Below are 27,966 nucleotides of genomic sequence, written 5' to 3' on the forward strand. Positions count from 1 at the left end.
GCCTGAATATTGATGCAATGAGGTCACCCCGTACCGATCAATATGCTAGTCACGGTGGACGGAATGGCCTTCGGTGGTCCGGAGGGAGTCGGCGTCAAAGCCATCTTCATTGGACTGCACATCCGGCTGTTCCGATTTGCTGGACTGCCGACGTACTGGTGAGCATTTTCCCGCTTCTCGTGGATCCTCTTCTCTGCGAAATGTACCACAATCTCCGTTTGTGCTTTTGGCCGCGGCGCTCTCGGTCGAAGTAGGTCATGAGAATCGACCTCGGGGCGAAACGGTGACGATGTCGATGATCGATACAATTCCCCGAGCGTTTGCTGGTTGCCTTAGGCACATTGCAGGTCCTGCTTACCATTATAAGAAAGGGATTGGAGAGCTAAGGTCTAAAATAGGAACGGGAAATGGAAGAGAGAAAAGAAAAAGTAAATATCAAGGGTAAGATTAGGAAGGAGAATAACAAAAGCTCAACCGGACCCTTGCCCGGCATTCTGACTAGAGAGCTAGCTTGTAACATTCACCCGACGAATAAACTGGTAAGTTACCACTTTTCACAGGGCGATACGCTCATTTACGCCATCCCAACCCTTACTGAGTCTTGACCGTGACATTGTCCGATGCCCTGGTTGATGTGCTGCCATAATTGCGCCTCGCCCTTCACTGCCGGCGTCCCGGGGGGCGAGATAAAAATATCCGCGCTTGTATTTTGGGACACCACCGTCGTGTAGATTTGTGCTTGCTTGTCTTGGATACCTATTGAACAGAGCTGAGGGGCACGGAGAGCACCGCTATCGGCGACTGCAGGTCCATCTTATCCCACTCAACGTCAAATATCGCTTGACTCTCGCGTTTGGATCCTTACCAGTGCCTACTTCACACTTACAAACCGGCGTAAACATGAGAATCGGGTGCCTGCAGTTTGCTCCAAAGGTAGGCGACGTGTCTAACAACATCACGCGCGCCGAGGAGGTCCTTGCAAGGGCTGACCCGGAGGACCTGGACAACCTGGACCTGCTTGTCCTCCCTGAAATGGCGTTCAGCGGTATGGAACACCCCAAGATACCCCAAGGGAGAACCTTAGCCATTAAGGCGAATTAGGATACAACTTCAAATCCCAACAACACATCCTGCCGTATCTCGAACCCACGGGGTCTGGCGCCAGCTCTCGCTGGGCGAGCACTGTCGCCCGCAAGTACCGCTGCAACGTCGCCGTCGGGTACCCTGAGAAGGCGGACATTGCAGAGCAGCCATCGGCGCCAGATTACTACAACTCGCTTATCGTTGTTAACAGCGTTGGCGAGAACATCGCTCATTACCGCAAGTCTTTCCTATACTACACAGACGCGACTTGGGCCCGCGAAGGCCAGGGCTTCTATGGAGGGAAGCTGGGCAGCCTGGGGCAGGCCGCTATTGGTATATGTATGTGCTCGGTTTTTTTCTGAGTACTAAGCTGGCTGACACTTCCAGGCATGGATATCAAGTAAGCCACTGGCTGGTCTGAGTGCGTCAAGGTGCTGACAACCCAGCCCCTACAAGTTCGAAGCTCCATGGGACGCCTACGAGTTCGCTTTCCACGTCCTCAGAATCCGAGCAAACCTGGTCATCCTGTCGACGGCGTGGCTGACCAACGACGAACAAGCTAGCTTCCTGTCGTGTCCCGATGCGCCAGATATGAGTACGCTCAGCTACTGGGTCCGGAGGTTGGAACCCGTCATACGGGCGAAAGACTCCGAGGAAACTATTGTCGTCTTCGCCAACCGCAGCGGCGCCGAGGACGAAGCGACGTATGCGGGCAGCAGCACGGTGCTGGGAATTAAGGACGGCGAAGTCTCTGTGTATGGCATTCTCGGCCGCGGCGTCGAGAAGCTGCTGGTCATTGACACCGAGAGGCCGCCGTTTGGAAAAATTATCGACCGCCCGGAGGTGCCGGTGGACGGGGAGCCCGGTGCTCCGTCGGCACCCGCAGAGGACCACGGAGATGGGCCGTTCAACGGTCCAGCGCCAGCGGCAGCATCCGGATATGCCGACTCGCCTACTCTACCTGCCGGCGCCGCGCACCCGACAAGGAACCACCCAACTCTCCCGCCAAGCGTATCAACGTCAACAATCCCACGACCACAAAGCACCGGAAGAAGAACCTTGAGTCAGCCGCGCCCTAAACTCACCGTGCAAACCAACCTCTCATCTCCAACTCCCCCCCGAAGTTCACCCACCAAACGCCCAGTGAACCACCACCTCCGGCCCTCCCCACCACAACCAACACCACCTGAAGGACACCCCACCTGGAACGGCGGGCCGCCCTCGGCAATCCACATTCTCGTCGACGTCTACACACCCGACGAGCAGTACGGGCTCACTTGGCACAACGGCAACAATGACGACGGGTGTGAGCGGGGCGGTCTGGGCGTGAGTGTCCGTTTCGGCATCAGCGACACCCTGGCCCTGTCGCCGTGGAGCGGTGGGTGGAACAATTCGGGCGTGTTGTCGCCGGCGGGCTGCGGGAAGGCGATGATTCCGATTGCGGCGAGTCCGAGCATCTTTGGGCGGGGAGGTTTGAGGTCGGGTGGTGTTTGTATCTAGTGTGTCTACTACACCTGTCCCGGGGTAAATGAATCCTACCGCAGTTCTTGCCCCACCCTCTAAGCCTCTTACAGTCAGGGGCCTTTAAAAAGTTAATATACTTCTAATGCCATATATTTTCTATTGTAACGAAGTATCAGTTCCGAATCATCCCGCCCTCGGCCTCTTATCACCTTTTTCAACCGGTCTGGCATTGAATGGGCCAGGGATCGAAGAAATCCTCGGGGACTGCATCCCATGCAGCCTGAACTGCCTGTCGAAGCCCAGTAAGATCCAACCGCTCAATATCATAGTTACGTTCAATCCAATCCTTCATCCAAAACCACACATTTCCAATAGGGTTCAAATCTGGGCTTCGTGCAGGCCATTTAACCACCTGAATTCCCAGAGCTCCCAGCAGTGTCTTGGTTGATCAGGCTGAGTGGGCTGACGCGTTATCCTGTTGGAAAACTAAGTTCCTTCCTCGAGCCCTTTGTTCCTCAATGAATGTATGGACCAATGGGATAATGAATTGTTGATACATCTCAGCCGTGATGCCACCATACTCCTTCTCCCAGAAGAAGCAAGGACCCTTGGTGCCTCCCGCGAAACTGCCCCAGAACATCCACCCATGGGATTTCTGACGGAGTGAAGCCCATGCTTCTGGATCCTCTGAGCCATGCATTGTAAGCCACTGCTTCCGCATATGGCTGTTGGTAGCCCACGTTTCATCAGAGGAAAGGAAATCCTCCCCAATCTTCCGGCCGGGGTAGTAGTCGGAGCATCTCGTGAGCAATGGCAAGGCGGTTCGCCCGGTGCCGTTGGGTATGGTGAATGCTCCGTCGCCGTTCGATCCTTTTCCAACCGAGGGACCGTAATGCCGTTGTGATGGCGCGCTCTCCGTGACGCTCGAAACCCGGGATATAGTACCGCAAATCGGCCCATGGGAGCTTCCGTATTAGCGGGTCGGAACGGAGCAATTCCACCAGGGCATTCTTCTCGGGGGTCTTGAGTTCAGGGAGACGGCCGCACCGGTTCCTTCGCGGAGTTAGCGGGCCATGGAGGGCATCTTGCACTTGGTGGAAGGTCTTGCCGGTGGCTCTGCTTATTTGAAAGTAATTCCAGCCATTGAACTTGCGTGAAGTTCGAACTTCGAGCTTTTCATCGCGCGTCAATGGTGTTGAATGCCGTAAGCCACGGTAAATTGGGGCTCCGCCTGGCCGTTGTGGTGGGTGTTGCCGTTGTAATTGAAAAAGGTAGAATCGCTGCGCGCATGGCGAATTGTGGATATTGTCGGTGTAGTTGAGCAATGCATTAAAATGCATAGATATGGTGGAAAAAGTAGGATAAAAGAAAGGTGTTTGCAAACCACAGTCGAAGATAGCTGTGGCTAGCTAATGCAGTTGGTGATGGCTTCCAATCGCGGTCGAGGCGGTGCGATTGAGATGGTGTAATCCGTACCCAGTTGTGGACTATGTAGGGATTTATTTTGCAGGCCTTTTCCTATTGAAATTGCTGAAAAAGTTACCTTGGTGGCAAAATGCATCAGTGACCGAAAACTAGAAAGAAGTGGGCCTAAGTACCGCGCTGGATTCATTACCCCAGGGATCGGTGTTTAGATTCTGTTGAAAGGAACGAGCAGGGCGGAACTGCCCGGGAACCCACCCCGCAACGGTACGATTGCCGGGACCGGGAATTCTTTTCCACGTGAAACTGTGATAGTATTTGAGAAGAGGGGCAGGGCAACGTTGACCATGCGAGCATGACGGCAAAGGGAGTGGAGTACGGAGTATGTCAATGTGAAGCATGATTGGAGATGTCGCGAGACAACTCTTGTTTGCTTTTGCAATAAGCAAGTCATGAGTCGAGGGACATGATGTCACTCGGAATAGGGTGAAAAAGATTTATTCTTAGCTCAGACTGGTTTCGATCCAGTGACCTCCGGGTTATGAGCCCGGCGCTATTCCCCTTAGCTACTGAGCTATCCTGAGTGATGATTGAAAGCAGGGCGCAAACAGGGCATTATATCATTACAACAAGCTTTGTGTAGGTGGGACAGGATGTGACTCATACTGACTGCTTTTGTGGCGAATGTACGGATGTACAGATATTAGTTTGTAGCATTGCATAACTTTTAAGTAACCACGGATTACCACCTCACCACTCAGTATTAAATTGGCCTCCACATAGTATGTACTGGATCTCCCAGATCCCAAGACGACCAAGAAGTGTGACGCCGCTGGCCTTTGCGACTTCGACAATCTGTCTTTTACAAAATGTAAACGAGTCCAGACAACGCCAGCGCCCAAAAACCGCTTTCCTTGCCGAGCCCATCTCAGGCCGAGCTGCCGCGTTCATTTGGAAACCGATGATCCCATTCCCCCTGGCATTGCTCCTATGGAACAAGCTAAGATTCCATCTGGCAAGCTGCGCCATCCTTATGTGCCGTTGAAGTAGGACCTGGGTATTTCGCACCATATCCAGCACTCGTCGATGACCTGAACGATGTTCGGCTAGAAGCAGGCCTCCATGCCCAGATGCGATCCGGTCAGGTTTGCGCTGCTCGTCACAACCATGTTAGTGTTCTGGGGGACTGGGAGGTTAATGAATATCCGGCATCACGGTGCCGGAGCAGGTTGTGTTCGCCATGTTGCGGGATGGTTGAGGTGATATTTTCCTTGTTGAAGGTGATGATGGACCGGAAAGGGTTGTCCATGCAAGCTTTGAAGACGGAGTGGGGATCGGAGTTGATGTGGTTTTGAGACTGCATGGAAGGGTCCTTAGGTCTGAGGGCTGCGACCGAGTTCCGGACTCAGTAGCGAGGGTGAAGGAAGCGGTTGATAAACTTAAAGAGGAAGAAGTTGAAAAGGTTGAGTGCGTGGAATCGCAGGAGACGGACTCGGGGGCAGCAAGGCAACGACTCTGTATTTACAGTGTTTGACTCCATTCCGCCTGACGGTGTTGGTGCAGGCAATGTCAGTACTGCGTCCTATGGAAGCGTTGAATGTCCCGTTGATCGGTCGGGCCGGTTGAACCGCTGTGCCAAGGGGCCAAAGTACGGAGTAAATAGGGAAAATGAGACATTGACCTTCGGTGTCGGTGATTTACGATGTAGGTGAATGCTTTGCTCTTCTCAGGGTCTACGGGCTTGCAACATATCAAACTTTCTCGTCCAGTGGTGACAACCGAGGGCTTCAATCCCAAGGGTAGGTTTCCTGCTTTTGGCGCCCCAGAGAACCCGCCGTTTGCCAAGCCGAAGAACCTAGCATGCCCCTTTTGGCAACCGTTCCTTATGTATGCGGTTACTCTCATGCAATCAATTTAATCTTTATCTACCAGCCGACTCCTCGCTGGTTGATTCCCCATACATGAACATGCCTCATCCGACATGCACCCACACCTTTTCCCCAAAATCTGTCACCACTACTTAAACAGACAGAAAATACAAACAACAATGACACATACCCCATCGTAAAACCCACCCATATCCCACTTCCACGTTCTAGAATACAATAATATACATTACGATAAAATCCAGCACAGCATTAGTCCCGCGTAATCCCACACTCTAATCAGTCGACCCCATCCCACAACTCAACCTCCCTCCCCCGGCCGCAGCAGCCCCATACCCAACTGACCCAAATCCCAGCCCGCCCCTCCAATCCCATAACCGACTAGGCAACGACTTCCTCCCGCCGGCACTACAGTCCTCCTGGCCCGGCAGCGGAGGATAATGTGTCGTCACAGCGGGCGTTCTCCTACGCTCAGCCGCCGTCGAGGGAGGAATCTGGTTCGTCGACAGCCTCGTGCCTGAACCGGCACCCGAGTGTAGACTCGAAACTGGAAGTGGGGCGCTATTTGGTCCGAGCGTCGATGTCAGGACTGTGGTGGGAGGCAGGATGGCAATGGGGGAAGGGCGGGAGAAGTTACGGTTGACGGGACTGTTATTGGCTGAGGTGTTCTGGTTCTGGGCGGGGACGCGTAGCTTTGGTCTTGGCCTTGACTGGATTGGCGGTTGGTGGTGATGGTGATTGGGAGGCGGTGGGAACAGCGAGAAGGTAGGCCGCGCCTGGGTCTCCGGAAATCGGGGGGGCGGCCGTTTCGGCGGGGGCGGTGCTGGGAGTGGGACGGCCGGGGGAGGCACGTTCACCCATGGCTCGCCGGCCGGGTTGAGGTACACTGTTCTTTGCGGAGCTCGTCTTCGTCCTGGGTATGGCTTCATGTGTAGAGGCGGCATTGTCGGGGGTAGCACGCTGGCCCATGGCTCGCCCTTTGATTGGAGGCGCGTTGCTGTCTGTGGAATTTGTTTTTGCCTTGGAAATGCCTGTGTTTGTAGGGGCGGTGTTGTTGATGTCGGCGGCGTCGGGGGCGGAGCTGGAACCGGCCGGTGACGGGGTGTTGCGGGCAACTCGGCGATGGACGGGGCCTGCAAGTGATGTTCGGGCTCAGGGCTGTTGTAGAAACGGAGGGCGAAGATGGTGTCGACGCTCCGCCGGTTGAACGGAGATTGTGGCCAGTTCTGATGAGGCTGCGGCGGGCTGGAGAGTCCAAGCTCCTCTCGGCAGAGTCTTTGGTCAAGGAGCGCCCGTGTCGACAGCGGGGAGAGGAGTGATGGTGATGCCGGCTGAGATGGAGGCGTGCCTGGTCTGGCGGTAGCAACGGCGTACTCCTTGACATCGCGGTGCATCTTCTCTTTTCGTCCGCGTTTCACGGCCCGGCGCCGGCAGGCAAAGAGGGAGCAAATGACGGCCAGAAGAAGTAGGGCTCCACCCACGGTGATGGCAGCGACGGCAAGAGCAGGAAGGCGTCGGCCAGACGGAATCGGACCGGCGGTTTGCGATGGACTGGATGCAGTCGTCGGCCCAACGTTTGGTGGTTTTGTCAACCGACAACACGAACCGACGTCGACCGTCAATATGCTGCTGGTAATCTCAAACGTGGGCAAGGCACTGGCAGACAGTGTTGCGTGTTGGTCCAGATGCAGAGTATCACGAAGCCTTAGACTGAACGGATTACGCATCGTAGACTGTCCATAGTTCCCGGGACCAAGAGGAAGCATCCGGCCTCCATAGCCCGTCCCGTGCGGGAGCCCAGGATATAACTGAAAGCATGGCGTCCCGAGCCGCATGACAACATGGAAGCCGGAACCCCTTGCAGAGGAACCACTTCAGACAGACGTCTTCTACATCATTCTGCCTCATGCCTCACCTCTCCAAACCAAGTGCGAGCATTCTTTGGAACGGAGCCCGGTTGGCCCACGGCATTGAGGCCAGGGACAGGAATAGGCCGGGAGGGTGATACCGCCGGCGGCGATGCGGCACAGAGGGCTCGGCAACAACACTGCGGTACCTACGCAAGCCAAGCATCGTGGATGTCACCCTCCTTGTCGAGACCCGTGTTGGGAACAGATTTAAGCGCCGGCGCGCTTGAACTGGGTGGCCAGTTGGAGCAGAACCTGGTGAAGGGCAGGTTGGTGTTGTAGGTTTGCGGACCTCGAACGTGTAGGTGGAAAGTTTCTGTTGCGAGCTTTGTGCCGAGTCCGACAGACTGCTACGTGCCGCTGGGTCCATCCGACAGTCGCCCCTTGATTCAGGGGTAAAGGGGTTCAGACCACCCGCGCCGCTATAAAGAGGCGTCTCTTTGCACCAACCGACGTCATACGCAAACATAGCAAGCCGCGGGGGTCCATGCGGCGTTCGTGAGAATGCCGAACTGGAACTGCACCGTCGTCCTCAAGGACCCCGACAGAGACACGCCAGAATCTGGCGGGTGCGGTGCAACCGATAGTGACGAGATTGGAAGATCGTGACGACGGAAATGGAACTGAGTGCGCCTATTTTGGATTGCCGAGAAAAGCCAAAGGAGGATGTCAGCGCTTACCTATCCAGAAGGATGGAAATTCCTCGTGGTCGCCATGTCGCTGCAGGAACATGCAAGCCATCCGCAGTCCCAAGAACGGCAGAAAGGAGCCAAAACCGGGCGTCCCTAATTGCCTCCGGGTCAGGGATACATACTGCAAAGTTCCCGGCAAGAGATACTACTGTAAAAAAGAACGGACGCTCCGGGTCGCGTGTCGGTTGGCCGGTTTCAGGTCGTGAGCTTGTTGGTCGGCAGTGCTTGTGAAGGTCAAAACGGGTCGGCCCGTTGGCCGCAACTTCGAGTTTGAAATGATCTCCGAAATCCGGCTGGAATAGGTATTATCAGGGCTCAATCTGCCAAGTGCCCCGCCAAGGGTAGCAAGTTTGGAATACTGTAAGGTACCATACTAAGCAAAACCTGTACACTTTAACCTTCACGTTGGCTTACGGATTACATAAGGTACCTACTTGCTAGGCCGTGGCCTACTAAGGTATGTAAGAGATGGAAGAAGATCATTTATCTCGTTGTGTAATCGAGCTTTATATCCATCTTTCATCATTTTATCTATCCCCTTCTTTGTTATCGTCTTTATTCGCTTACTTATGCTCCTCAGATTCTTTATCGACATGCTCCTTCCTTCCGAGGGTGCACGCATGTGTGCTCTAACAAAACCTGGAAGCCCAGAGACTGAACTTGAACTGTAAGTTACCGCGCCAAAGGCCCACTCAGTCTTGGCCGCCCAAACGCCCACAAACGGTGAGTTCGGTGCATGCGGGTTTGAATACAAGTCATTTGGAGCCTCAATGTTCGCCGTCCGTCTTCTCATGTACGGCCTACGCACGTGTAGGGATGACGCGGTGATCCCATGCTGTGGCTCAAATCGGCGTCCACTTTTTTCTCTCTTATTGCATAACACCGTCCCAGTTGATTTCTTAGAGCAATGAACTTCGATCATTGACCATGTGTTCCCTTTCCCTTTGCCTTGGGGATTAAATGCAGAGCTGACCGCATACCGGACATAGTTGCCAACATGAGGAGGGGCAAGTGTGCCGACATTGGAGTTGCCAGTGCTTGGGGGAAATATCGATGGCTGAAACCGTCAGACACCGTTTCGACAGCAGAGCCTGACCACTAGATATCCATCAACCCCCGCTTTGCTCCCTACTGAGAGGACTTGGCGAGGAAGGCAGTCTTGCGACTGGCGACGCGGCGATGCTCGCAGCCAGAAGACCCGGCATGCCGACCGCCGACTGCATGGGAGACTTGGACCTTCTGGTCTGCCCGACCCGCCGCTCACTGACACTCGGGCGAATCGCAATCGCCTCATTCAATGCCACTATGCGTCCCCCTCGCACCCGTTTCAAAAACGCGAGATCATCTCGCACCGTGATCAAGGCGTCCCCAAAGTCTCGGCCGGCCGCAGCATCTGCTCTGACATCAATCTCCTCATCCGGCACCCTGACGCGTTTTCGCCGCCATTGTGGGAGCCTCGGCAGCCAGCGCACACATGCTCGGACCCAGTCGTCGGGAATCAGGCGGATCAGAATGCCCACTGGGATCGACATGAGCCCGAGCACGAGCGAGATGGCCCATTGCGCGCCGTTCAAGCGGACCACCACGAAAGCGTCGCCGCCCAGAAAGATAATCAGCAGCTGCCCCGCGCTCATGATGGTTATCATTAAGATGAACAAATGGTTCCGGTGCAGACCCTCAAAAATGTTGAGCTTGTTATCGATGCGCCGGCTGTTGATGAGTTTGAAGATCTGCATGAAGACGAACGTGTTAAACACGAGCGTCCGCAGCTCCGGCTCCGGGTAAGGGAGGAAGGACGGGCCCGCGAAATGCAGCGTCAGCCCGACGGCGAGCTGATACACGGATTGGCCTAGGATCATCTTCCACATAGTCAAAGTGATGAGCGGCGCCGTCCTGGGCTCTGGTGCTCGGTCGAGCAGGCTTCCGTTGGGCGGGTCGGTGGCGAGCGCGAGCGCCGCGAACGTGTCCATGATTAGGTTGACCCAGAGGAGCTGGATCGCGTTGAGTACCGACCGCTCGTCGCTGCTCGCCACGGCCGAGATAAACGTCAGGAACACGGCCGTGATGTTGACCGTAATCTGGAACTGCAGGAACTTCTTGACCGCGTCGTTGATGGCCCGTCCCCAGGCAAGCGCCTTGACGATTGACGAGAAGTTGTCGTCCATGAGGATGATGTCGGACGCTTCTTTGGCTACCTCGGTGCCCATGACGCCCATCGAGAAGCCTACGTCGGCCGCCTTCAGCGCCGGCGCGTCGTTGGTCCCATCGCCCGTTACGGCCACAACCTCGCCCAATGCGCGCAGAGATTCGACGAGCACACGCTTGTCCTCGGGGCTCGACCTAGCCAGCACCTGAAGGTCCCGGACCCGGGCACGCCGTTGCTCCTCGCTAAGGCGGCGAAATTCGACGCCCTCCATCACATGGCCACCCTCATCCGTGACGATGCCGCACTCCCGAGCAACGGCCCGCGCCGTTTCCACCTTGTCGCCCGTCACCATCTTGACGGCCACTTGCGCGCGCCGACAGTCGCGCACTGCGGCCGGTACATGCTCACGGACCGGGTCTTGAATGCCGACCACAGCGATCCAAATCATGTCGCGGAATACGTCGGCGGGCTCGACCTGGTCAGACTCAGCACTCCCGGCAGCGCCTTCTGGAGGCCAGTAGTCGACATCTCGGTACGCCAGGGCCAACGTGCGGAGCGACAGCGATGCGTACCGCGAAATCGTCTTGGAGATGCGCGCCTTGGCTGACTTCTGGAGCTCCGATGTAGTGAGCGCCGCCGTCGGATCGGCGACAACGCTGCTGCACTGCTCCAGCACCACCTCCGGTGCGCCCTTGACGAGCAGGCGGTATTTGCCTGGCAGGTGGATGACCGAGCCCATGTATTTTCGCTGCGAGTGAAAAGGGAATAACTGCACGAGGGGGGACTTGGCTCGTTCGCTCGCCAGAGTCCCGAGATTGAGCGTTCGCCTGGCCCAGTCGAGGAGTGCAGTTTCGGTCTTGGTGCCGATGAATACCGGCTTGCCGTTTTCTTCACCCTCAAAGGCTGTCGTGTTGAATGCGATGGATTCCTTGATGAGCGCTTGGAATTCGAAATGGAGAGCCGATGCGAGGCTGGCTGTTGGGAGTTGTTTTGGGCCAGCTGTACATCCTTCCTCGTCCTCCGGGTCTTTCGCCGCGTCTGATATTCCGGTGCTGTCTGGCGCCGGGGTGAAGTTTCTGTCGCCGAACGTAACCTCCCCGGTACCGAGACTGCCGCCAACGACTGTCATGACATTCTCTGTCAGGGTCCCTGTCTTGTCCGAGCAAATGACGGTCGCGTTTCCCATCGTCTCGCAAGACTGCAGGTGCCGCACGAGATTATTTTCTTTCATCATCTTCTTGGTGGCGAAGGCGAGGGAGAGCGTCACGGCCAGGGGTAAACCTTCAGGGACGGCCACCACGATGATGGTGATGGATGTGATGAGGATCCTGAGAAAATTCTGGCCCTTTTCCTCGCTGCTGGCTGGATTGCCTGGAAGTCTGGCGAGAAATTCGATCAATAACACCGTGAAGAGAAGCAATCCCGCCGCGCTACCCAGCTTCGCGATGTATCCTGCCGGATCTGGTCAGCACCAAGCCCAAGAATCTGGTTTGCGCTGTGCACCTACCAGCAAGGACATTCAACCTCGCCTGCAGTGGCGTCATGCCCGGGTCGTCGCGAAGCGCCATCATGGTCCTCCCCAGGCTCGAGTGCGGCCCAACCGCCGTCACAAGAAACTTACCCACTCCTTCCAACACCCTGGCGCCAGAGAGTAAGAAAGGGTCCTTCTTGGCCGTCTCAGCCTCCCGCGTCAGTGCTTGCGGGACCCCCTCGGCGGATACTTTTTTCACCACGTCCGACTCGCCCGTCGACGACGACTCGTCACAACTGACATTATGCCCCTCAATCAACACTCCATCCACGGGAATCACATCCCCCTGCTCCAGCACCATGACATCCCCGACGAGCACATCGTACACCGACACACGTTCCGCCTTGCGCGCCCTCACCACCGTCACGCATCGGTCCTCCTTCTTCTTGCTCAGCCGGCGAAACTGCCGCTCCTTTTGCCAGTCGTTCAGCGCCCCGACAATGACCACGACAAGGACGGCAACGATGATGGCTACGCCCTCGATCCACTCGACTCGCGCCTGGCCTTCCTCCTCCTTGTGGTGGCCCGAAAAGGTCTGATAAAGACCCAGCGCCAGCGAGATGGCGGCCGCCACGCTGAGCAGGATCAGCACGCGGTCCTGCAGGGCGATCCATGCCAGTTTGAGGAAGGATTTGGACTGCCGCTCGGGGAGGCGGTTGACCCCGAAGACGCGGCGGCGCGAGGCGTATTGGTCGCTGTCGTCTTGTTTGTTGTGGCCGGGTACGGGCAGGGGTAATCTGTCTGGTGCTGCTTGGTTGGAGGGCTGTGGCTGCTGTGACGATGCCAAGGGGTGAAGGGTGGTCTCGTCGGCGCTGAGGCCGGTTTGGACGTTTGTTCGTAGGCCGGTCTCGAGCCCCCGTAAGCCGCCCAGCTGGTGCAGGACGGTGATGGACTTGGGATCGATTAACTTGGTGAGATGGCCGGGGGTTAGAGTGAAGGGGTTGTTTTCTATATTGAAGAGGGCCTCGTCTCCTGGGTTGGGCTGGATCGATGCCGTGCGTGGTTCAGCCCCTGCTGTGGCAGTCCTTTGTCAGTGAAACTAATGGCGAACCGTACGGTGCTTGAAGTAAGATAGGAATGGAATCGCCCACCGGGCTGACTGCCGCCGGCCACGGAGGTGTCGATATTGATGGGCGGAACGTCGGACCGTGGCCGGGTTTTGTCTTGGTGTATTCCATGTATCTGATCCATTCCATCCAACCGTGCCCGAGACAATGGATACGCTGCTATAAAACCACCTTCACTTTCGAGGGGCATGGATTACTCTATTAGTACACAACTTTCATGAGCGCGTGACACGCGACAAGTTGACAATGTCCGTGCCACCACCACCAAAGAGACAATGAAAGGATGGAATGACGTGGAGGGTCTAGGTCTGACGTCGGTTTCGTTGACTGCATAGCTGAGGCAGTGCACATCGACGAGTAGGCCAAGAGAACGGCCAGGCCTAGCCCCTGAAGTAATGATTTATTGACACGCCCAACTCTTAGTACTGGCTTCTCAAGGACAATCTACCTTTAAAGTGAGGCCAATGGCATGTTTGACCCAACTGGCGCATCATCTGACGATAACGTACTAATTAGAAGGGGATTGGGTTGGTGAACAAAGAGTCAGACGGGCTTGGCATTATCGAGGTTGTGATGGTGGTGGCGAAGGCTGTTGAGAAGGGCGTCCAAGAGGCAGCTCCTACTCGCATGGTTTGATGAGATGTACGGCTCTTAATGAAAAGAGGTGCCATGCACGTGTTGCTCTGATCTTGCCTACGACAGCCACACATCCACTTCCACCGCACCAAAATCCTGACCGTTGTCCGCCACAGCATTCCAAGCCACGTCCCAGCTCCTCGGCTGTGACATTGTCAGATACAAGCGTTTTGGGCACCGCTATGTCCGCCGTGGGATCGTCTTCGTCACTGGGCGTGTCTCGAAGCGATGCGGACGACATTGGCGGCAATGGCAATAGCGGTTCAAACGACAACGTGGTTGGCTTCATCGTCTTTGGCGTATCTGCTGGGGTCATCGTCGTAGTACTCTGCGCTCTCTGGTTGTATGTTTTACCCAGACCATGATGCCACGGTCAAACGGCGTACGCACTCACACATCAAATATGATAGCCGCGGGCGGCCCACCGCCAGCACCCGGAGAGCAAGACGTACGCCCACCGTTCACACCGTCCACGACTCGGACTCGGAGTTGGCGGAAAGGGGCGAAAGGCCTGTCATTCACGTTACCACTACAACTAGTACTAACAGCATTCGACTTCACCATTACCGGGCCGCGACCCCCAGCTTCGAAGTTGTCAAACTCGGCCGGACCTACAAGCAACTCCAAGCCGACAGCAGTGCTGCTGAGATTCCACCAAACCAGTGTGGCGTGTCTGTTGAGTGGCAAGTTGCCTTTGCGTTTGTGTCGGAGGTATTCAGTCGCGCAGCTGACCAGTGGCCCCTTTGGACTCACTCAGTGTTATCTGCCTCGAAGACCTAGACGATCAAAGCTTGGTCTGGAAGCTGCCGTGCCACCATCTCTTTCACGCCGAGTGCATTTCTCGCTGGTTCCGGAAGCACCACGACACCTGCCCGATCTGCATGGCCTCTTGTACCAGCAGCAGTCTTCCGCAAGAACGGCCGCTTCCTGACCTGCCCCCAAGAGCGATCCTGGCTCCTTGATGCATATTCCTAGCTCGATCAATGCTGCTGTGCATTCTGGGCTTTCAGCAGAGCATCCCGCAACAGATCTTGAACCAGTCGGACGCTTTCCTGAGTCGTCTTCTGGCCTGCCATGAGGTACAGAGTGTTTCCCAGCACGCGGCTGTGCACGTTCCACCGGGCCTCGCCAACGCCCGACCGGCCCTGGAGGAGCGCATCGCGGACGGCCCTCGCGGCACTGCCCTTGTACCCCTGATTGCCATCCACGCTGGTCAGCCGAATGGTCAAAACGGAGCCGAGAGCCCACACACCACCCACGAAGCTCGCCGGCAGTTGGCTGACCCAGAGGACAAACTCTGGGCTCCAGACGGACCAGACAAGATCGCTGGCCGAGAGAACCTCAAGTGTCTGAGCACCGCTCGCATCCCTCGCCCAGTCCCAGTCCCCGCGCGCCTCCATCCGCTGCATCTCTCGGATGCTCTCAAGCGCCACCTGGCACCCGACCGGGTGTGCCGTGTAGCTGTGGCCGTGCAGCAGGGCGTCGCTCTTGTCGTCGCTCTCAAACGCCCGGAAGATGCTCTCGGACGCGAGCGTCACGCTGAGCGGCACCAGCCCGCCGGTCAGCAGCTTGGCGTGCACAGATATGTCCGCGTCGACGCCGAGGAACGACGCGGCGCTGAAGCGCCCGAGGCGGTACAGGCCTGTGAATACCTCGTCGAAGATGACGGGCAGACCTGTCCAGGTTGTTCCGTCGTCGTCAGCCGAGGGGTATGTGGTCCCGTTACGGCTGAATAGGGCTGAGCTCTGCCGGACGACGTTTACGAGCGTTCGCTGGAAAAGAGGGTCTCTGAAGAGGATTGTCAGTTTTCAAAATCCGGACACAAACGCCACTTAGAGCACTTACACCATCAGCATCCCTCCCGCACCGAGGACAACAGGCTCGATCATGAGCGCCCCGAACCTGCGTCCCTGGCCGGTCAGTTCTTCCAGCGTGCGCCGAATGAACTTCTCATAGACCCGCCCTTCCCCCCTCGCCTCTCTCGCCTCGACATCAAAAACATCCGACAGCGAAGGGTACTCAACCTCCCCGCAACCATCCTCCCTCATCATCCCCTCGGGAAACCCGCTCACCATCCACTTCCCACCGCGGCACTCCACAACAGGATGTCCAAACCAAAAACCTCTACCGCGATACCACTCCACCTTCTCGTTAAATACCCCCGGCGCCGAGCAGTCCATGGCGCCAATGGTATCCCCATGGTAACTCCCCTGCAGCCCCAGCACCCCCAACCCCTCCTCCTCCTCCCCCACCTTTTCTCGGCCGTATCCATAGCCATACCTCACCCTGGCGGCCCTCAGCGCCATCTTCACCGCGACCTCCACCCCGGTACTCCCGTTATCCGAGAAGAACACGCGCGACAGCCGAGGAGGACTGTGCTTCTTTGTACTACTACCACCACCAACACCGCTTCGAAATGATGTGGAGGCCATACCATCCAACAAAGTTTCAGCAAGCGCGAGCGCAGGCTCATGCACCGCCTCGGCGAACATTACGTGCCCGTAGCGCCCGGCGGCATAGGATGCGGCGAGAGTGAGGGAAGGGTTGGCGTGGCCCAGGCCCTGGGTCCACCAGGACGCGGAGGCGTCAAAGGATGGCTGGAGGACCGGCGATGCCTTGCTGGGAAACGGGACGGTGCCGGTGCCGGTGGCGGGGGCTGGGCCGGAAGGGGTAGAGGAGACCAGCGTCTGGAAGTAATCGCCGCGCGCCGAGTTGATGACTAGGATCTGGGAGGGGGTCAGGTGCCGCTGCTGGGTGAAGGGGTACCAGATCTTTTGGGATGCGGCGATGGCCATGGAGTCGAGGCGGGTGAGCCGGGATTGGTGCCGGGCGTCGAGGTGCATCAGGGTTGAGTGCAGTTCTCCTCCTTCTGCGCAGCTGCCGGATTCCTGAGATGAGTAATACCCGTCCATCAGCAGGGCGTCTGCCCTGGGATCATCGGCGCGCTTGGGGGGGGCAGGGACAGTCCTGACGGGGATGCCGTGGCGCTCACCGAAGTACTCGGCGAGATAAACATGGTTCTGGTACTGTGTCTCCCGGAACAGCAGCACCGTCTCGACGTCGTAGCCGCGCATCCTCAGCGATTCAAAGGCTGAGATAGTCTGCGAGATGCCGCCGAGCTTGCTGTCGCCGACGAGGACAATGGGCAGCCGCAGCGGCATGTACAGGTCGGCCTGGGTCGAGCCCGAGGGAGATGGCGAGTGCACGCCGCCTGCTGTCTCGACGAAGAGCCATCCCCCACCGCGAGAAGCATGGCGGGCGGCGAACCCAGAGATCTCAGCAAGAAGGGCGCCGTCGGAAGGGATGGCCTACTACGGTATGAGCGGTGTGACTCCTTGCCACTGTGCTTCATGAAGACTCACATGGTTCGAGCGACGGGCCGCGAGATGGGGGCTCACGGCGAGATCGTACTGAAAGAGCGTCTTGGCGACGGTCCCAGGGGCAAACCTCTGGATGTGTCTTCCATGATGGAACGACACAAGGTCAGAGCGAAATCCTTTTCCGTGACTCATAGCGAACAAACCATGGGGAGCCAAGCTTCTGGGAGGCCAGTTAGCCACATTTAATGATGTGGGAAGCTAAAAGAGCTTACACCGGTCATCAGCATCCTCAGCCGCGCCTGTCGAAACAGGTTTGAGAAAGACCGTCTCCTCATTGCGCCAGTGCCTGCGAGCTGTTATGCAGAGAAGGGTAGTGAAAATAGTCTTGCCGACATCAGTGTTGGCTCCGTAGATCTGGTACACGCGCAGTGAGCGCCAGAGGAGGGAACCAGTAGGCGCTGGTATTGGTATTCGAAGCATTTTCTTTCATTTTTGTTTCCCGACTAAGACGTTGGACAATATCTCTGGTCGATATTTATTGACTGACGCCCATGATGACTGTGGATGGGGCATCCGAAAGCGTTGGGGATGTGACGCTGGGAAAGCCGAATTCGGCGATCCGCGGCCACCCGCGCTGTGGCGTTTTAAGTTCCACCATCAAGGTCACCACAAGCCGTTCTACCCCACGGGGTCCCTCAACATGCCTCAACAGGGTAATCGACTCGACGGCATCTTCGCCAACCTGCTGGAACGTCGACAATCTCGAAACCAACTGCGAAAGCTGACTACTGTCCCAGAAGGCTCGGTCGATTTCAGCTCCAATGCCTACCTCTCCCTCTCCTCCCAGCCCGCCGTGCAGCGGGCCTTTCTCGCCCGGCTACAGGCAGCCATAGGGGGCCCGCCCCTGCTGGGCTCTGGCGGCTCCCGCCTGCTGGACGGGAACTCGTCGCGCGCTGAGTCCCTCGAACGCACCATCGCCGCATTCCACCGGGCCCCGGCCGCTCTGCTCTTCAACTCGGCCATGGATGCCAACATGGGCCTGTTTGCGTGCGTCCCGCAGCCGGGCGATGTGGTGGTCTATGACGAGCTCATCCACGCCAGCGTGCACGACGGCATGCGGCTGAGCAGGGCCAGCAAGAGGATCCCGTTTGCTCACAGCCACATCTGGGAGCGGAATTCGAGCTCGGTGACTGAGACAAAGGACAATCATCCTGTTGGGAAATCGCTCGATACCATTCTGCAATCTCTGCTCCAAGGTCCTGAGGGCACCCTCTTCCAGTCCGGCGCGAGGAACGTCTTCATCGCGGTCGAGGCTGTCTACAGCATGGCTGGCGACTTGGCTCCCTTGACCGAGATCGTCGAGTGTGTGGAATATCGTCTGCCGCAGGGAAACGGCTACATCATCGTGGATGAAGCCCACTCGACGGGCATCTTTGGCGACCGCGGACGTGGCCTAGTGTGCGAACTAGGTCTTGAGAACCGTGTGTGGGCTAGAGTTCTCGGCTTTGGAAAAGCCGTGGGTTGCGCTGGAGGTAAGTAATACCAGTACTAGTATTCCGAACTCGTACTCCCGGAGGAGGACGACACTAACCATCATCTCTTGGAACCGGACCAAAAAAGGCCTCATCCTCTGCACCACAACAACCCGCGCCTACCTGATCAACTATGCCCGAACTCTCATATACACCACCGCCATGGCGCTTCCCTCCCTCGCCGGCATCGAAACCGCCTACGACTTCCTCTCAAGCGGCCAGGCCGAGCCCCTGCTCGTGCACCTGCGTCTCCTCATCCGCGAGACCCACGCGCTGCTCCTGGCGCTGTGCGCCCGCCACAACCCGCCCGCGGAGCTGTTCCGCGTCAGCCTGGAAGAGCCCAGGTCGCCCGTCATCCCCGTTCTCACCTCGCGACCTCGTAGCCTGGCGGAGCACTGCCAGCGGAGGGGGTACATGGTGCGTCCGATCGTGGCGCCCACTGTGCCGAGGGGGAAAGAGAGGATCAGGGTCTGTCTGCACGCGGGGAACACCCGGGGCGAGGTGGAAGGGCTGGTGCAGGCGCTGGAGGCGTGGCTGGTTGCGTGGAAGACGGGAGGTGTAGGCGGCGATCTGGATGCTGGCGGCGCGGGCCAAGACTCTTCCGTATCGGGAGGAGCGGGCCGAGGGAAAGCAAAGCTTTAGGGATTTTATGTCAGATGGGGGAACCTGGTGATGTGTGGCACACTAGGATGGGAAGCCGTTTCCCTGTTGCATCCTCCCTTCGGCCGGGTCTACTTCCCACGCCGCTAACAAACGGTGCAGAAATATTAGCTGCGCTTCGGTGCGATATCGCTTGCTATGCGATCGCTCACCGATTCCTTGCATCTTGGTTCCCAGGCTTGTGGCCAGCTGAGGAGGCCAAGGCGTGACGTCTTCAATGCCGCTGGACCTGGTCATGGAGATGGTGAGCATCCCAAGATCGCGGGCCGTTTGGCTAGCAATCAGATGCATGGGATCCGTATGCTCGCTATCCGTAGTCCGTATAGACTGTCTTTCATGCAGAGAAACTGGACTTGTTGAGAGGACGAGTGAACGCCATGCGATGGCTGCTGGCAATTGGATGCAGGTGACCGCGAAAACGTGCCAAAAACAGGCCCTGTTTCATCACCGTACAGGCTGACCAATGAGGGGCCTTAAGTCATGTTTCGTTTCAAACAATCCGTCTGTTTATTGGCTAAAGCTCTGTATCTATGGATAGCCAGCTCCACTCAGCATGTGATGCCTTACTTCGGCTGCGCCGCTTCGATCGCAGCATGCACGACAGGGATCCGGGTGCGAAGGGCACCTTCCTCTGTACACAGTATGGTTGAAGCGTCGACCTTTGAGAACCCATCAAAAATTCGAGGAAAAGCATCTGCCACCTCGCCCACACTAGGGTGCTAGTCCAGCACACACCGGTGCGACAAAGCTTGGATTGCTGACCGAGAGGACATCAATCTACTGTCGAGCGTTTGAAACGCACATGGCGCCTCCGCACGGAGCATATATCGGCGACAACTCCGGGTCCCAGCCACCATCTGCACTCGAATCCTTTCCGTCCGGCACTGGTGGGATGGCTTGCAGCTGTTTGTTCCAGGGGCCGTTGGCATGCATACCCAGAAAGACCGGAGCCAGCGTTTTGGGCAGGGAGGGGATGACGGTCACACCGAATGTTGGGCGCTTACAGGCCGGCAGTGCTGGCCGACCACCATCACCAATCATCAACCAGCCAACCGACCGTTACCCATGGCCCGTCAGCCAGCTTGAGATCTAAGTGTCGCTGTGGCACGGAGTACGGAGTACAGCAGTGCCAAAAATACCTACCTATAGTACCAGAAAATACCGCCTAGAAACGTCTCTATGCCACTCCCGCTCCCCGCCTCCCCGCGGAATGCTTACCTGCCCCTTGCCCCTCAGGTGGCCTCTTCTATCCAAGTCCTTTCCTTTGTTTTGCTCGTCAGGAACCACACGGGCCCTATCCCGTTGCTAACCAGAACAATGGCCATTTCTGTCAGTGTTGAACTTTGAGGAACCTTGCTTTGACGGTGTTAGGATCGACAAGTTGCGGTTAATCTTCTTCCCGAAAGGGAGGTTGCGCCGCTTCGGCACTCAGTTGGCATCATGAGGATCGCTTGTCTGCAGTTCGACCCCCAAGTCGGCGATGTCGACAACAATCTGAACCGCGCCGACGACATCCTCAGCAAGGCAAACCCGGATGATCTCAACCGCCTAGACCTGCTGGTCCTGCCGGAGCTTGCCTTCACTGGTACGACTCCAATCTTCTCTCTGATGTTGACCTCGCGACCTGGACCCAGCTTTGCCGGCGTGAAGCACTAACACGTGTCGAAGGGTACAACTTCAGGTCGCTCCAACACATCGCCCCCTGCTTCGAAGAGGCTGGCTCCGGCATCACCTCACTGTGGGCTCGGACCACGGCCCTCAAGCATGACATGACCGTCATCGTGGGGTATCCCGAGAAGGTTGACGTCTCGGCCAAGTGGCCCGCCTCTCCCGAGTACTACAACTCTGCCCTCGTCGTCAATGGGGACGGCGATCTTGTCGCCAACTACAGGAAGTCCTTCCTGTACTACACCGACGAGACTTGGGCTCTCGAGGGCCCAAATGGCTTCTTCAAGGGCGAGGTGTCCGGACTTGGGGACGTCGCATTGGGAATCTGCACCGATCTCAAGTATGTTCTTGCTGGGCATATGTTGGCGAATCTGGGTCACTGACGACACATCAGCCCGTACAAACTCGAAGCCCCCTGGGACGCCTTCGAGTTTGGATTCCACATTCTCAAGGCCAAGGCCAACCTTGTGATAATGACCATGGCCTGGCAAACCCATCAAGACCCCGGCGTGTTCAACCAGGCCCCTCAAGAACCAGACCTCGAGACGCTGGTCTACTGGGTCCAGCGCCTCGAGCCCCTGATCCGCGCAGAGAAGGAAGAGGAAGTCATTGTCGTTTTTTGCAACAGGGCCGGTGCCGAAGAGGAAGCTACATATACCGGCACAAGTGCTGTTATCGGTGTCACTCGGGGTGAGGTGTTTGTCTACGGTGTGCTCGGGCGCGGGGTCAACCAACTTCTGATTGTCGACACCGATCAGCCACCAAGGAGCAAGTTGACGGATGCAGAGCCTGCTGAGGTCGGTTCCCAGGTTTCGGGAAAGATTGCCCTAGACACCAGGATGGATGACAAGCCCAAACACCGGGAATCAGACGACCCCTTGAGTGAAGAAAATGAAGTGTGCCAATGCCATCTGGCCGACTCTGGATCCGGCCATGGGTTCGATAGCCTCCGGAAGCCAACGTCTCCCAGACTCCCTTGGCTGGCTCAGCCGCAGGAACCCGGAGGGGCACCTACAGACAGCCGGTCGCCAACCCGTCTGCAGATTCCCACCCGTCCCGCGGTCGACGAGTACATCGCTATCGACAGCGCCATCACAGACGACATCGTCACCACACCCGCCCTGCCCGCCACTCCAAGCTTGGTCCGGCGGCCATTGCGGTCCCAGATGGCAGTCCCAGCGTCGCCGTGGAGGTTCCCCAGCAAGGTGGCAAGCCCGTATTCCTGGCATCGCCAAGACAGCTCGCACTCGGCCGTCTTTGGTGGCGGGGCGACCATGACCCCCATCACGCCGTTTGACGAAGACGGCTGGAGCTCGACGCCCATCGATCCCAAGGGGCCGCCGCAGTGGTTTTGGAGGCATGAGCCGACGTTGTCTGCTTTGCAGGAGTCGATTGGGGAGGAGGAGGAAGAGGAGGAAGAGGAGGAAGAGGAGGAAGAGGAGGAGGAGGAGGAGGAGGAGGAGCGACCACAGCTGGCACAAGTTCAATCTGCGTTCGAGGGGGAGCAAGAGCCGCAGTCCGTGGATATGCGAGAAGTTCCGTGCTTGGAATCGAGCGTCAGCCAGATCAAACGAGAAAAGACTGCGTTGGGAGGAGCGTTAGAAGGAGAGCCGAACGAAGCGCCCCTCAACAATGACTGGGCCGATCTAGCGCAGGTGCTCGAAGGGTTAAGAGCACGCCCCGGCTCGGCATTCGATTTCAAATCATCCCGTGAATACAGGCCGGACTCCCCCAAATCGCGAAACCTGTCCCGGAGCGCGAGCCCTTTTCAGATCTTCCAGCCTTCTGAGTTGAGCTATGGCGAATGGGAATCCACGGCGTGGGGCTCTCTTGATTCCGATTTCAGTCAGTCCCGGATCAGATCAGGTCCAGTGGACGGCGAGGGCCATGACTTGTCTCCCGGGACAGTGGAGCGGCCAGGAAGCAGGCCAGCACACAGAAGCGTTGAGAGTAGGAACAACTCCTTTGATAGCTCCAACCTGTCTAAAAATACGGCCCGCACAGGCCGGCGGCTGTCGTCCCAATTACGGCAAGCTCTGTTTTTCCCAGATGGGCCAGCTTACGAACGAGACCCTGACGTCGAATCAGATCATCAACACCATCGCCTCAACGACCTCAGCCCTCAGAGCATCAGCCGCGGCCAACAACCTTCTCCGCAACAAACCGCAGAACATGACTCACCCTCAGGATCAAGGCAGCAGCAGCAGCATGCTTCAACAGCGAACGCCACAGCGGAATGGGGCCGCTCAGATTACGACGACGACGACACGCCCCCAATCACCCACTCCCAGAAATTAAACACCACCATCGAGTACAGCAACATTCATGCAGCGGCAACAATCAACAGCGCAACAAGCAAGCGAGACACGGACGACAGCCCTGCCCACCCGCATGCCCACGCCCTGCCGCTCCTGGTGGAAACCACGACCCCAACTATTACCGCCACACCCAGCCTCTGCTCTGCAACGTCAGCGACGTCTACCGCCGCATCGGTGTCGTCGCCGCTGGGAACCCTTCCTCATCATCAACACTTGGACAATACCGACTTGGTTCGAAAGGCTGATGAAGAACCGGAACAAGATGGAGACGGTGGGTTTGGCGGCTGGGAGCATGGGGAGGTTGAACTGAGTGACCAGTACCAGAAGCAGAGGCAGCGGGAGGAGCGGTTAACGGGGGAAGAGGATGAGCGGGCGGAGGCTGTGTTGAGGAGGAAGCGGTATGGGTATGGGTATGGGTATAGGGACGTGTATGGGTATGGGTATGGGGAACGGGATGGCGATGGAGATCATGAGGATGGGAATATTTGGTGTGCGAATTAGGCGAGAGAATGACCAATACGGAGAAACCTGGATAGCACTTTCGGTTCGATGATGTTTTCCGTGGCAAGAAGGGCCAAGACGTGGCCGTGGTGGGCTGGGCTGGGTTGGATTCAGTGGAATTGATGAATAGGGCTCGCTGTTGACGATGAATTATGATACTATGGTGTTTTTTTTTAACCCGAGAAGGAGTAGTGGGGATCAAAAGACCGGTGCTGGGGGAGGTAGAAGGGCGTTAGACTACCTGGGTAAAGAGGAGGCGTCATGGCAATGTCGGGGCCACTGAGGCGCGTCGCGGTAAGAGAGGCAAGGGGGATTTATGACATATCATATACACAGTATAGTAACACTTGCTTCCTTCATCTTATTATGTCATTAGCCATTTGAGTCCGTTACTCTTCCCTTGAATCCTCTATTTCGGACTCCTCCTGGTGTGTATGCGATGTTCGATTTCTTGTGCTATCAACGATCATCTGTGTGATGCCAGCAGAGTTAGGACGCTAGGGGTGAAGGGGATAGCTTCTTCATCCCATTGGCCTTGGCTGCGAACGTACACTCAATAGGGAGTTTCCATATCTTCTTGCGTCTGGTAAACTTCTCAGGGCTACCAGGAGAAGCACAAGCTCATTGCCGCCGGACCAGAAGAGCAATCCCTTAAGCGCCGGCAGCACCTTCGCTTTGGCGTGGGCAGATAGGTTGCATCGCTCGGGACCTTTCCCAGCATCGAGACACAAGCCAGCCGGTCCGCTTGGTGAAGGGGGATGGGATGATCATTGCTTTGTTTGTATGTACGGTACAGAGTTTTTACTCATCACGGTTCCATGTGCAACTGCAGAGGACCCGGCAGCCTGGGTAGCCGCCGGGCTCTGAGCACCCCCATTGAGTCGGGTTGCATGGCACCAAGCTAACTATTGTAGTTCCCCTGGCGCGGCAAAATCTGCTTCCCGGTTGATGTGACTGCCCCTTTACCCAGCGACGTCCCCGTTCCAAGCATTGCATACCTCTATGGGTATAGTTGCGAACAGTAACGCTCAACGACAATGGGTAACGTTGACGTGTATCCGTAGGTTAATGCATGCAGTAGCTGGCGCATCCGCGTCACACTTGGGATTGCATAATCTGGGTCTGTATAGCTGTGGATGGAGTCGAGGTCCCGTTGTCGCCTTAACATCGGCGAGGGGTTTGCCGTCAGGAACACCAAGCTTTTCTGGATCTCTTGTTTTTCTGCGCGAGCATGGGGGATACGATCAGGCACCTTCCCACGGTTTTGTGGGGTTCTTGTTCAGCCGGCACCGATGAGTGGCACCGGGGGTCCAACCAAATCCGATGCATTTCGGGGGCAAACTGCCAGAAAGCAGAGACCTTTTGTGCAACGCATGTTGGGCGTGGGATGCATGCCGGGGACACGGCAGCCGTTGATAAAGAGGCCTTGCTGAGTGGTGATGATTTGAGATGGCGGCGAAATGGGGTCTGTTCCCCTCACCGCGAGCATTTCTGCTGCACTGCTGCGTGTGGTGATAAAGCTCTGGGCTGGCCTCGAGGCCGGTCAGCTCGTGCCGGATTCGGCAAGTTGGGGTGACGGATAAAGGCAGTAACAACCAATCAAAAAGGTCAGTTTGAGTGGGGCTGTGAAGGCCCTTTGCGGACTTGCAGACAGCATCTGGTCCCTGCACTGCGACTGGTCGATGTTGCAAGCACATGCATGGCTAGCGTCGCTGTGCCCTCGAGCTGCATCTCTCCCGCTTCTTAGCTGCGGCCAATGGTGTGCCGACCAGGGCTAAGCAGGCTTTGCGAGCAGAGTGGTCGATCGGGGACATCCAGGAATCCCATTCCGCATCGCCCATTTGCACGGCCAGTCCCGGGTTCCAATCACACACCATGGCATCCCCGCCCGTCACTTTGAAGGCGTTCAAGCATTGAAGTGCTTGAGTGCCGGGGGTCGCGGAGTCCGGCATCTCGCTGAGTTGCGCCGCCCTCCCCAAATCTCGCGTCTCCGTCATACCTGTTGGCCTCGCTGCCATCTGCGAGCAACAAACACCCCGGATGAAATGCGCGCTTATACCTGATATCAAACGTGCCATTGTCACTGGGGCTTGGGGACTGCCCAAACAACACAACGTACCAATCCTCATATAATATTCACAAGCCGCTTCCGCTTCAGTTACCGGCTCTCCCGGACCTAGAGGAACTCCGTCACAAGTCGCCGTCGTTATGTCGTACAGGAAATCTGTGCGGCAATAATCATCTCGCGGAGCTGCAGTGCTGCGTCCCCGCATCCACGACCAGACATAGGTGGCCGCGACCCGGATTCACAAACCCAACGGGGCGACTACCTATCGGTAGCCTATCGAACAACATCTTGACACATCTGGTAGCAGAGAGACGGAACCGTCAGGATGCTGGTTAGCATCCCCCGTCTCTCGATCACTGCGGCTGTGTCGGCATCGCTGGCCGCTTCGCTCTACGTTGCTCCGAGCTCGCCCTGCTCCAAATTTTGCGGCAATGTCCTCTCCTCCACTGCTGCCGACGAGATTCCCTGCGATGCCGGCACGCTTACGGGAACATCCACTGGCCTGGTATGGGAGCAATGTATTGATTGTTTGCTCACCAGCAACCACGTGTCTGGAGACAAGACAGATCTCCAAGCACTACTCTGTATGTCTTGCGGTCGGCTTGACCTCGTGCCTCCAGACTGACGTAGGCCTCCCGCAGATAACCTCAGGTTCAACGTGGAACAATGCTTCTTTGGCGGCGAGACCAACCCATGCATAACACGGTAAGTGTGGTGTCGTCCCCATGACACTTGGCAAGTGCATTGCCCTGGAAAGACCCCAGGTTAACAGCCACCCAAGCACGGCATGCGAGCCACTCAGGGACGCTGTCGAATACCAAAACATGACGACCGTCGTGGGTGCTTACGACTATTGCTCGAATTGGGAGCTGGACATGATGAGCCATTGCGGCCCATGCCTCCAGGGACTCGACGGCGGAATCCACATCAACAACTATATGACGATTTTGCAAGCGGCATGCGAGCAAAAGCCCGCGCCCGGATCTACCGTTTCCATCGATGGCGATCCCTTCGGTACCACACCCATTGTCGTCGTCCCTCCGCAGGTGAGCTACTCGTCGGTGCCGACTCCGGACTACGGGCCCATCTCGCTCGGCGCAAGAGTCGGCATCGCCTTTGGCGGTCTCGCTTTTCTCCTCGCCATTGCAGGCTTCTGCATTGTCTGCAACGGCAAGCGGAGGAGACGCGCCTACCTGCGCGAACTCGAGCGCCGCCAGGGTGGCCAGGTCTACCCCCACCCCAAGACGCGATACGGCGGCAGTGGCAGCGTCGGACCTGACATGTTCGAGACGCCCGTCAGTCAGAGACCGTTGCGTGGGTGGGACAACGAGAGCCCTGTCAGTGCGCACACCGACGGGACGTTCCCGCGCTATTTCAGCCCCTACTCGAGCCAGTTCAACAGTCCCGTGACAGGACCCGAGGGCCCCGGCCCCAGCAACGCCCAGTGGCCGACCCTGGCGCCGCAACAATCACAACAGCCGCTCGATCAGCTGATCCAGACTCAATCGCCCACCCACGGCTCGCCGCCGCCGGCCTTTGCGCAGTGGCCGACGGTGGGGCAGGAGAAGATGCTGATGCAGATGCATGCGCACCACGAGAAGCGGCAGAAGGAACTGGCGATTGGCATCGCCCTGGGCGGGGACGAGGCCAGCCTGCGGTCCAAGGCGTCCAACCCGAACCTGAACCCGAACGGGTACCCGGTCGAGTCCAAGGGCAAGGAGCGAGACGAGGCGTACGAGATGCACGAGGTCGAGAGCCCGTACAGTAACGGTACCGGCGACGCGGCGGGCCGCCAGTATGAGTACCCGTACCGCATGCCCGCCGAGCCGCAGGCGCCGGTGCTGCATCACCCCGGTTACGGGAGGCATCACGGCGGGCGGCCCGGATCGGGCGGCGTAAGCGGCACGGTGGTGATGAATGCCGGCGCCAGTCTTGGGCTTGACACGGGCGAATATGGGCAGGGCCAGAGAGGATTCGCCGTCTCATAGGGTCGTGTTGGAAGGTGAAACTGGATTTTGGAGTATGCTTTTGGCCTATATCACTATAATACCCGGATGGAGATGGA

The 27,966-nt window shown here is 57.4% G+C and overlaps 9 protein-coding genes and 1 non-coding gene across 10 annotated transcripts; 5 read left to right on the top strand and 5 right to left on the bottom strand.

The window, feature by feature from the left end:
• Positions 1–634: 634 nt before the first annotated feature.
• N657DRAFT_590737 (carbon-nitrogen hydrolase) lies at positions 635–2,686 on the top strand. The gene is made up of 4 exons (XM_062789892.1): positions 635–1,045; positions 1,102–1,426; positions 1,475–1,483; positions 1,530–2,686. The coding sequence occupies exons 1-4, from the start codon at positions 901–903 to the stop codon at positions 2,581–2,583; spliced, it is 1,533 nt and encodes a 510-aa protein (XP_062651712.1). The 5' UTR covers positions 635–900; the 3' UTR covers positions 2,584–2,686.
• A 1,787-nt stretch (positions 2,687–4,473) lies between these two features.
• N657DRAFT_t31 lies at positions 4,474–4,545 on the bottom strand. Its single transcript has one exon. It is a non-coding gene; the product is annotated as a tRNA-Met (tRNA).
• Positions 4,546–4,679: 134 nt separating this feature from the next.
• N657DRAFT_235936 (uncharacterized protein) lies at positions 4,680–5,289 on the bottom strand. Its single transcript, XM_062786352.1, has one exon. It carries the CDS (start codon positions 5,038–5,040, stop codon positions 4,720–4,722), a length of 321 nt encoding a protein of 106 aa, XP_062651713.1. The 5' UTR covers positions 5,041–5,289; the 3' UTR covers positions 4,680–4,719.
• A 635-nt stretch (positions 5,290–5,924) lies between these two features.
• N657DRAFT_669665 (uncharacterized protein) lies at positions 5,925–7,826 on the bottom strand (the record flags this gene model as incomplete). The annotated part of the gene is made up of 4 exons (XM_062795496.1): positions 5,925–5,976; positions 6,045–6,064; positions 6,201–7,511; positions 7,771–7,826. 4 exons carry the CDS (start codon positions 7,824–7,826, stop codon positions 5,942–5,944), a joined length of 1,422 nt encoding a protein of 473 aa, XP_062651714.1. The 3' UTR covers positions 5,925–5,941.
• A 1,365-nt stretch (positions 7,827–9,191) lies between these two features.
• N657DRAFT_669666 (calcium-translocating P-type ATPase) lies at positions 9,192–13,322 on the bottom strand (the record flags this gene model as incomplete). The annotated part of the gene is made up of 3 exons (XM_062795497.1): positions 9,192–12,061; positions 12,108–13,145; positions 13,223–13,322. The coding sequence occupies 3 exons, from the start codon at positions 13,320–13,322 to the stop codon at positions 9,564–9,566; spliced, it is 3,636 nt and encodes a 1,211-aa protein (XP_062651715.1). The 3' UTR covers positions 9,192–9,563.
• A 1,273-nt stretch (positions 13,323–14,595) lies between these two features.
• On the top strand, positions 14,596–14,796 carry N657DRAFT_566613 (uncharacterized protein; the record flags this gene model as incomplete). The annotated part of the gene is made up of 1 exon (XM_062788438.1): positions 14,596–14,796. A coding segment is annotated over one exon (201 nt), but the record flags the coding sequence as incomplete, so codon positions are not given.
• Positions 14,797–14,814: 18 nt separating this feature from the next.
• N657DRAFT_654029 (PLP-dependent transferase) lies at positions 14,815–17,634 on the bottom strand (the record flags this gene model as incomplete). The annotated part of the gene is made up of 4 exons (XM_062794469.1): positions 14,815–15,622; positions 15,680–17,142; positions 17,197–17,293; positions 17,429–17,634. 4 exons carry the CDS (start codon positions 17,632–17,634, stop codon positions 14,815–14,817), a joined length of 2,574 nt encoding a protein of 857 aa, XP_062651717.1.
• Positions 17,635–17,824: 190 nt separating this feature from the next.
• On the top strand, positions 17,825–19,684 carry N657DRAFT_661927 (PLP-dependent transferase). The gene is made up of 2 exons (XM_062795117.1): positions 17,825–18,686; positions 18,775–19,684. The coding sequence occupies exons 1-2, from the start codon at positions 17,855–17,857 to the stop codon at positions 19,326–19,328; spliced, it is 1,386 nt and encodes a 461-aa protein (XP_062651718.1). The 5' UTR covers positions 17,825–17,854; the 3' UTR covers positions 19,329–19,684.
• Positions 19,685–20,786: 1,102 nt separating this feature from the next.
• N657DRAFT_542042 (carbon-nitrogen hydrolase) lies at positions 20,787–22,480 on the top strand (the record flags this gene model as incomplete). Its single annotated transcript, XM_062787829.1, has 3 exons — positions 20,787–20,931; positions 21,015–21,354; positions 21,409–22,480. Coding segments are annotated over 3 exons (1,557 nt in total), but the record flags the coding sequence as incomplete, so codon positions are not given.
• Positions 22,481–26,226: 3,746 nt separating this feature from the next.
• On the top strand, positions 26,227–27,889 carry N657DRAFT_565381 (uncharacterized protein; the record flags this gene model as incomplete). Its single annotated transcript, XM_062788357.1, has 3 exons — positions 26,227–26,485; positions 26,543–26,606; positions 26,683–27,889. 3 exons carry the CDS (start codon positions 26,227–26,229, stop codon positions 27,887–27,889), a joined length of 1,530 nt encoding a protein of 509 aa, XP_062651720.1.
• Between the last annotated feature and the right edge of the window lie 77 nt (positions 27,890–27,966).

This window comes from Parathielavia appendiculata (genome assembly GCF_033297405.1).
Source record: "Parathielavia appendiculata strain CBS 731.68 unplaced genomic scaffold N657scaffold_2, whole genome shotgun sequence".
Taxonomy (NCBI): Eukaryota; Fungi; Ascomycota; class Sordariomycetes; order Sordariales; family Chaetomiaceae; genus Parathielavia; species Parathielavia appendiculata.

Excerpts from the sequence above, each read along its gene's own strand:
- N657DRAFT_590737 (XM_062789892.1), top strand. The coding sequence starts at position 901 with ATGAGAATCGGGTGCCTGCAGTTTGCTCCAAAGGTAGGCGACGTGTCT. Across the intron at positions 1,046-1,101 it reads CCCTGAAATGGCGTTCAGCG|GATACAACTTCAAATCCCAA; the intron begins GTATGGAACACC and ends AAGGCGAATTAG.
- N657DRAFT_235936 (XM_062786352.1), bottom strand. The coding sequence starts at position 5,040 with ATGGTGCGAAATACCCAGGTCCTACTTCAACGGCACATAAGGATGGCG.
- N657DRAFT_661927 (XM_062795117.1), top strand. The coding sequence starts at position 17,855 with ATGCCTCAACAGGGTAATCGACTCGACGGCATCTTCGCCAACCTGCTG. Across the intron at positions 18,687-18,774 it reads AGCCGTGGGTTGCGCTGGAG|GCCTCATCCTCTGCACCACA; the intron begins GTAAGTAATACC and ends GGACCAAAAAAG.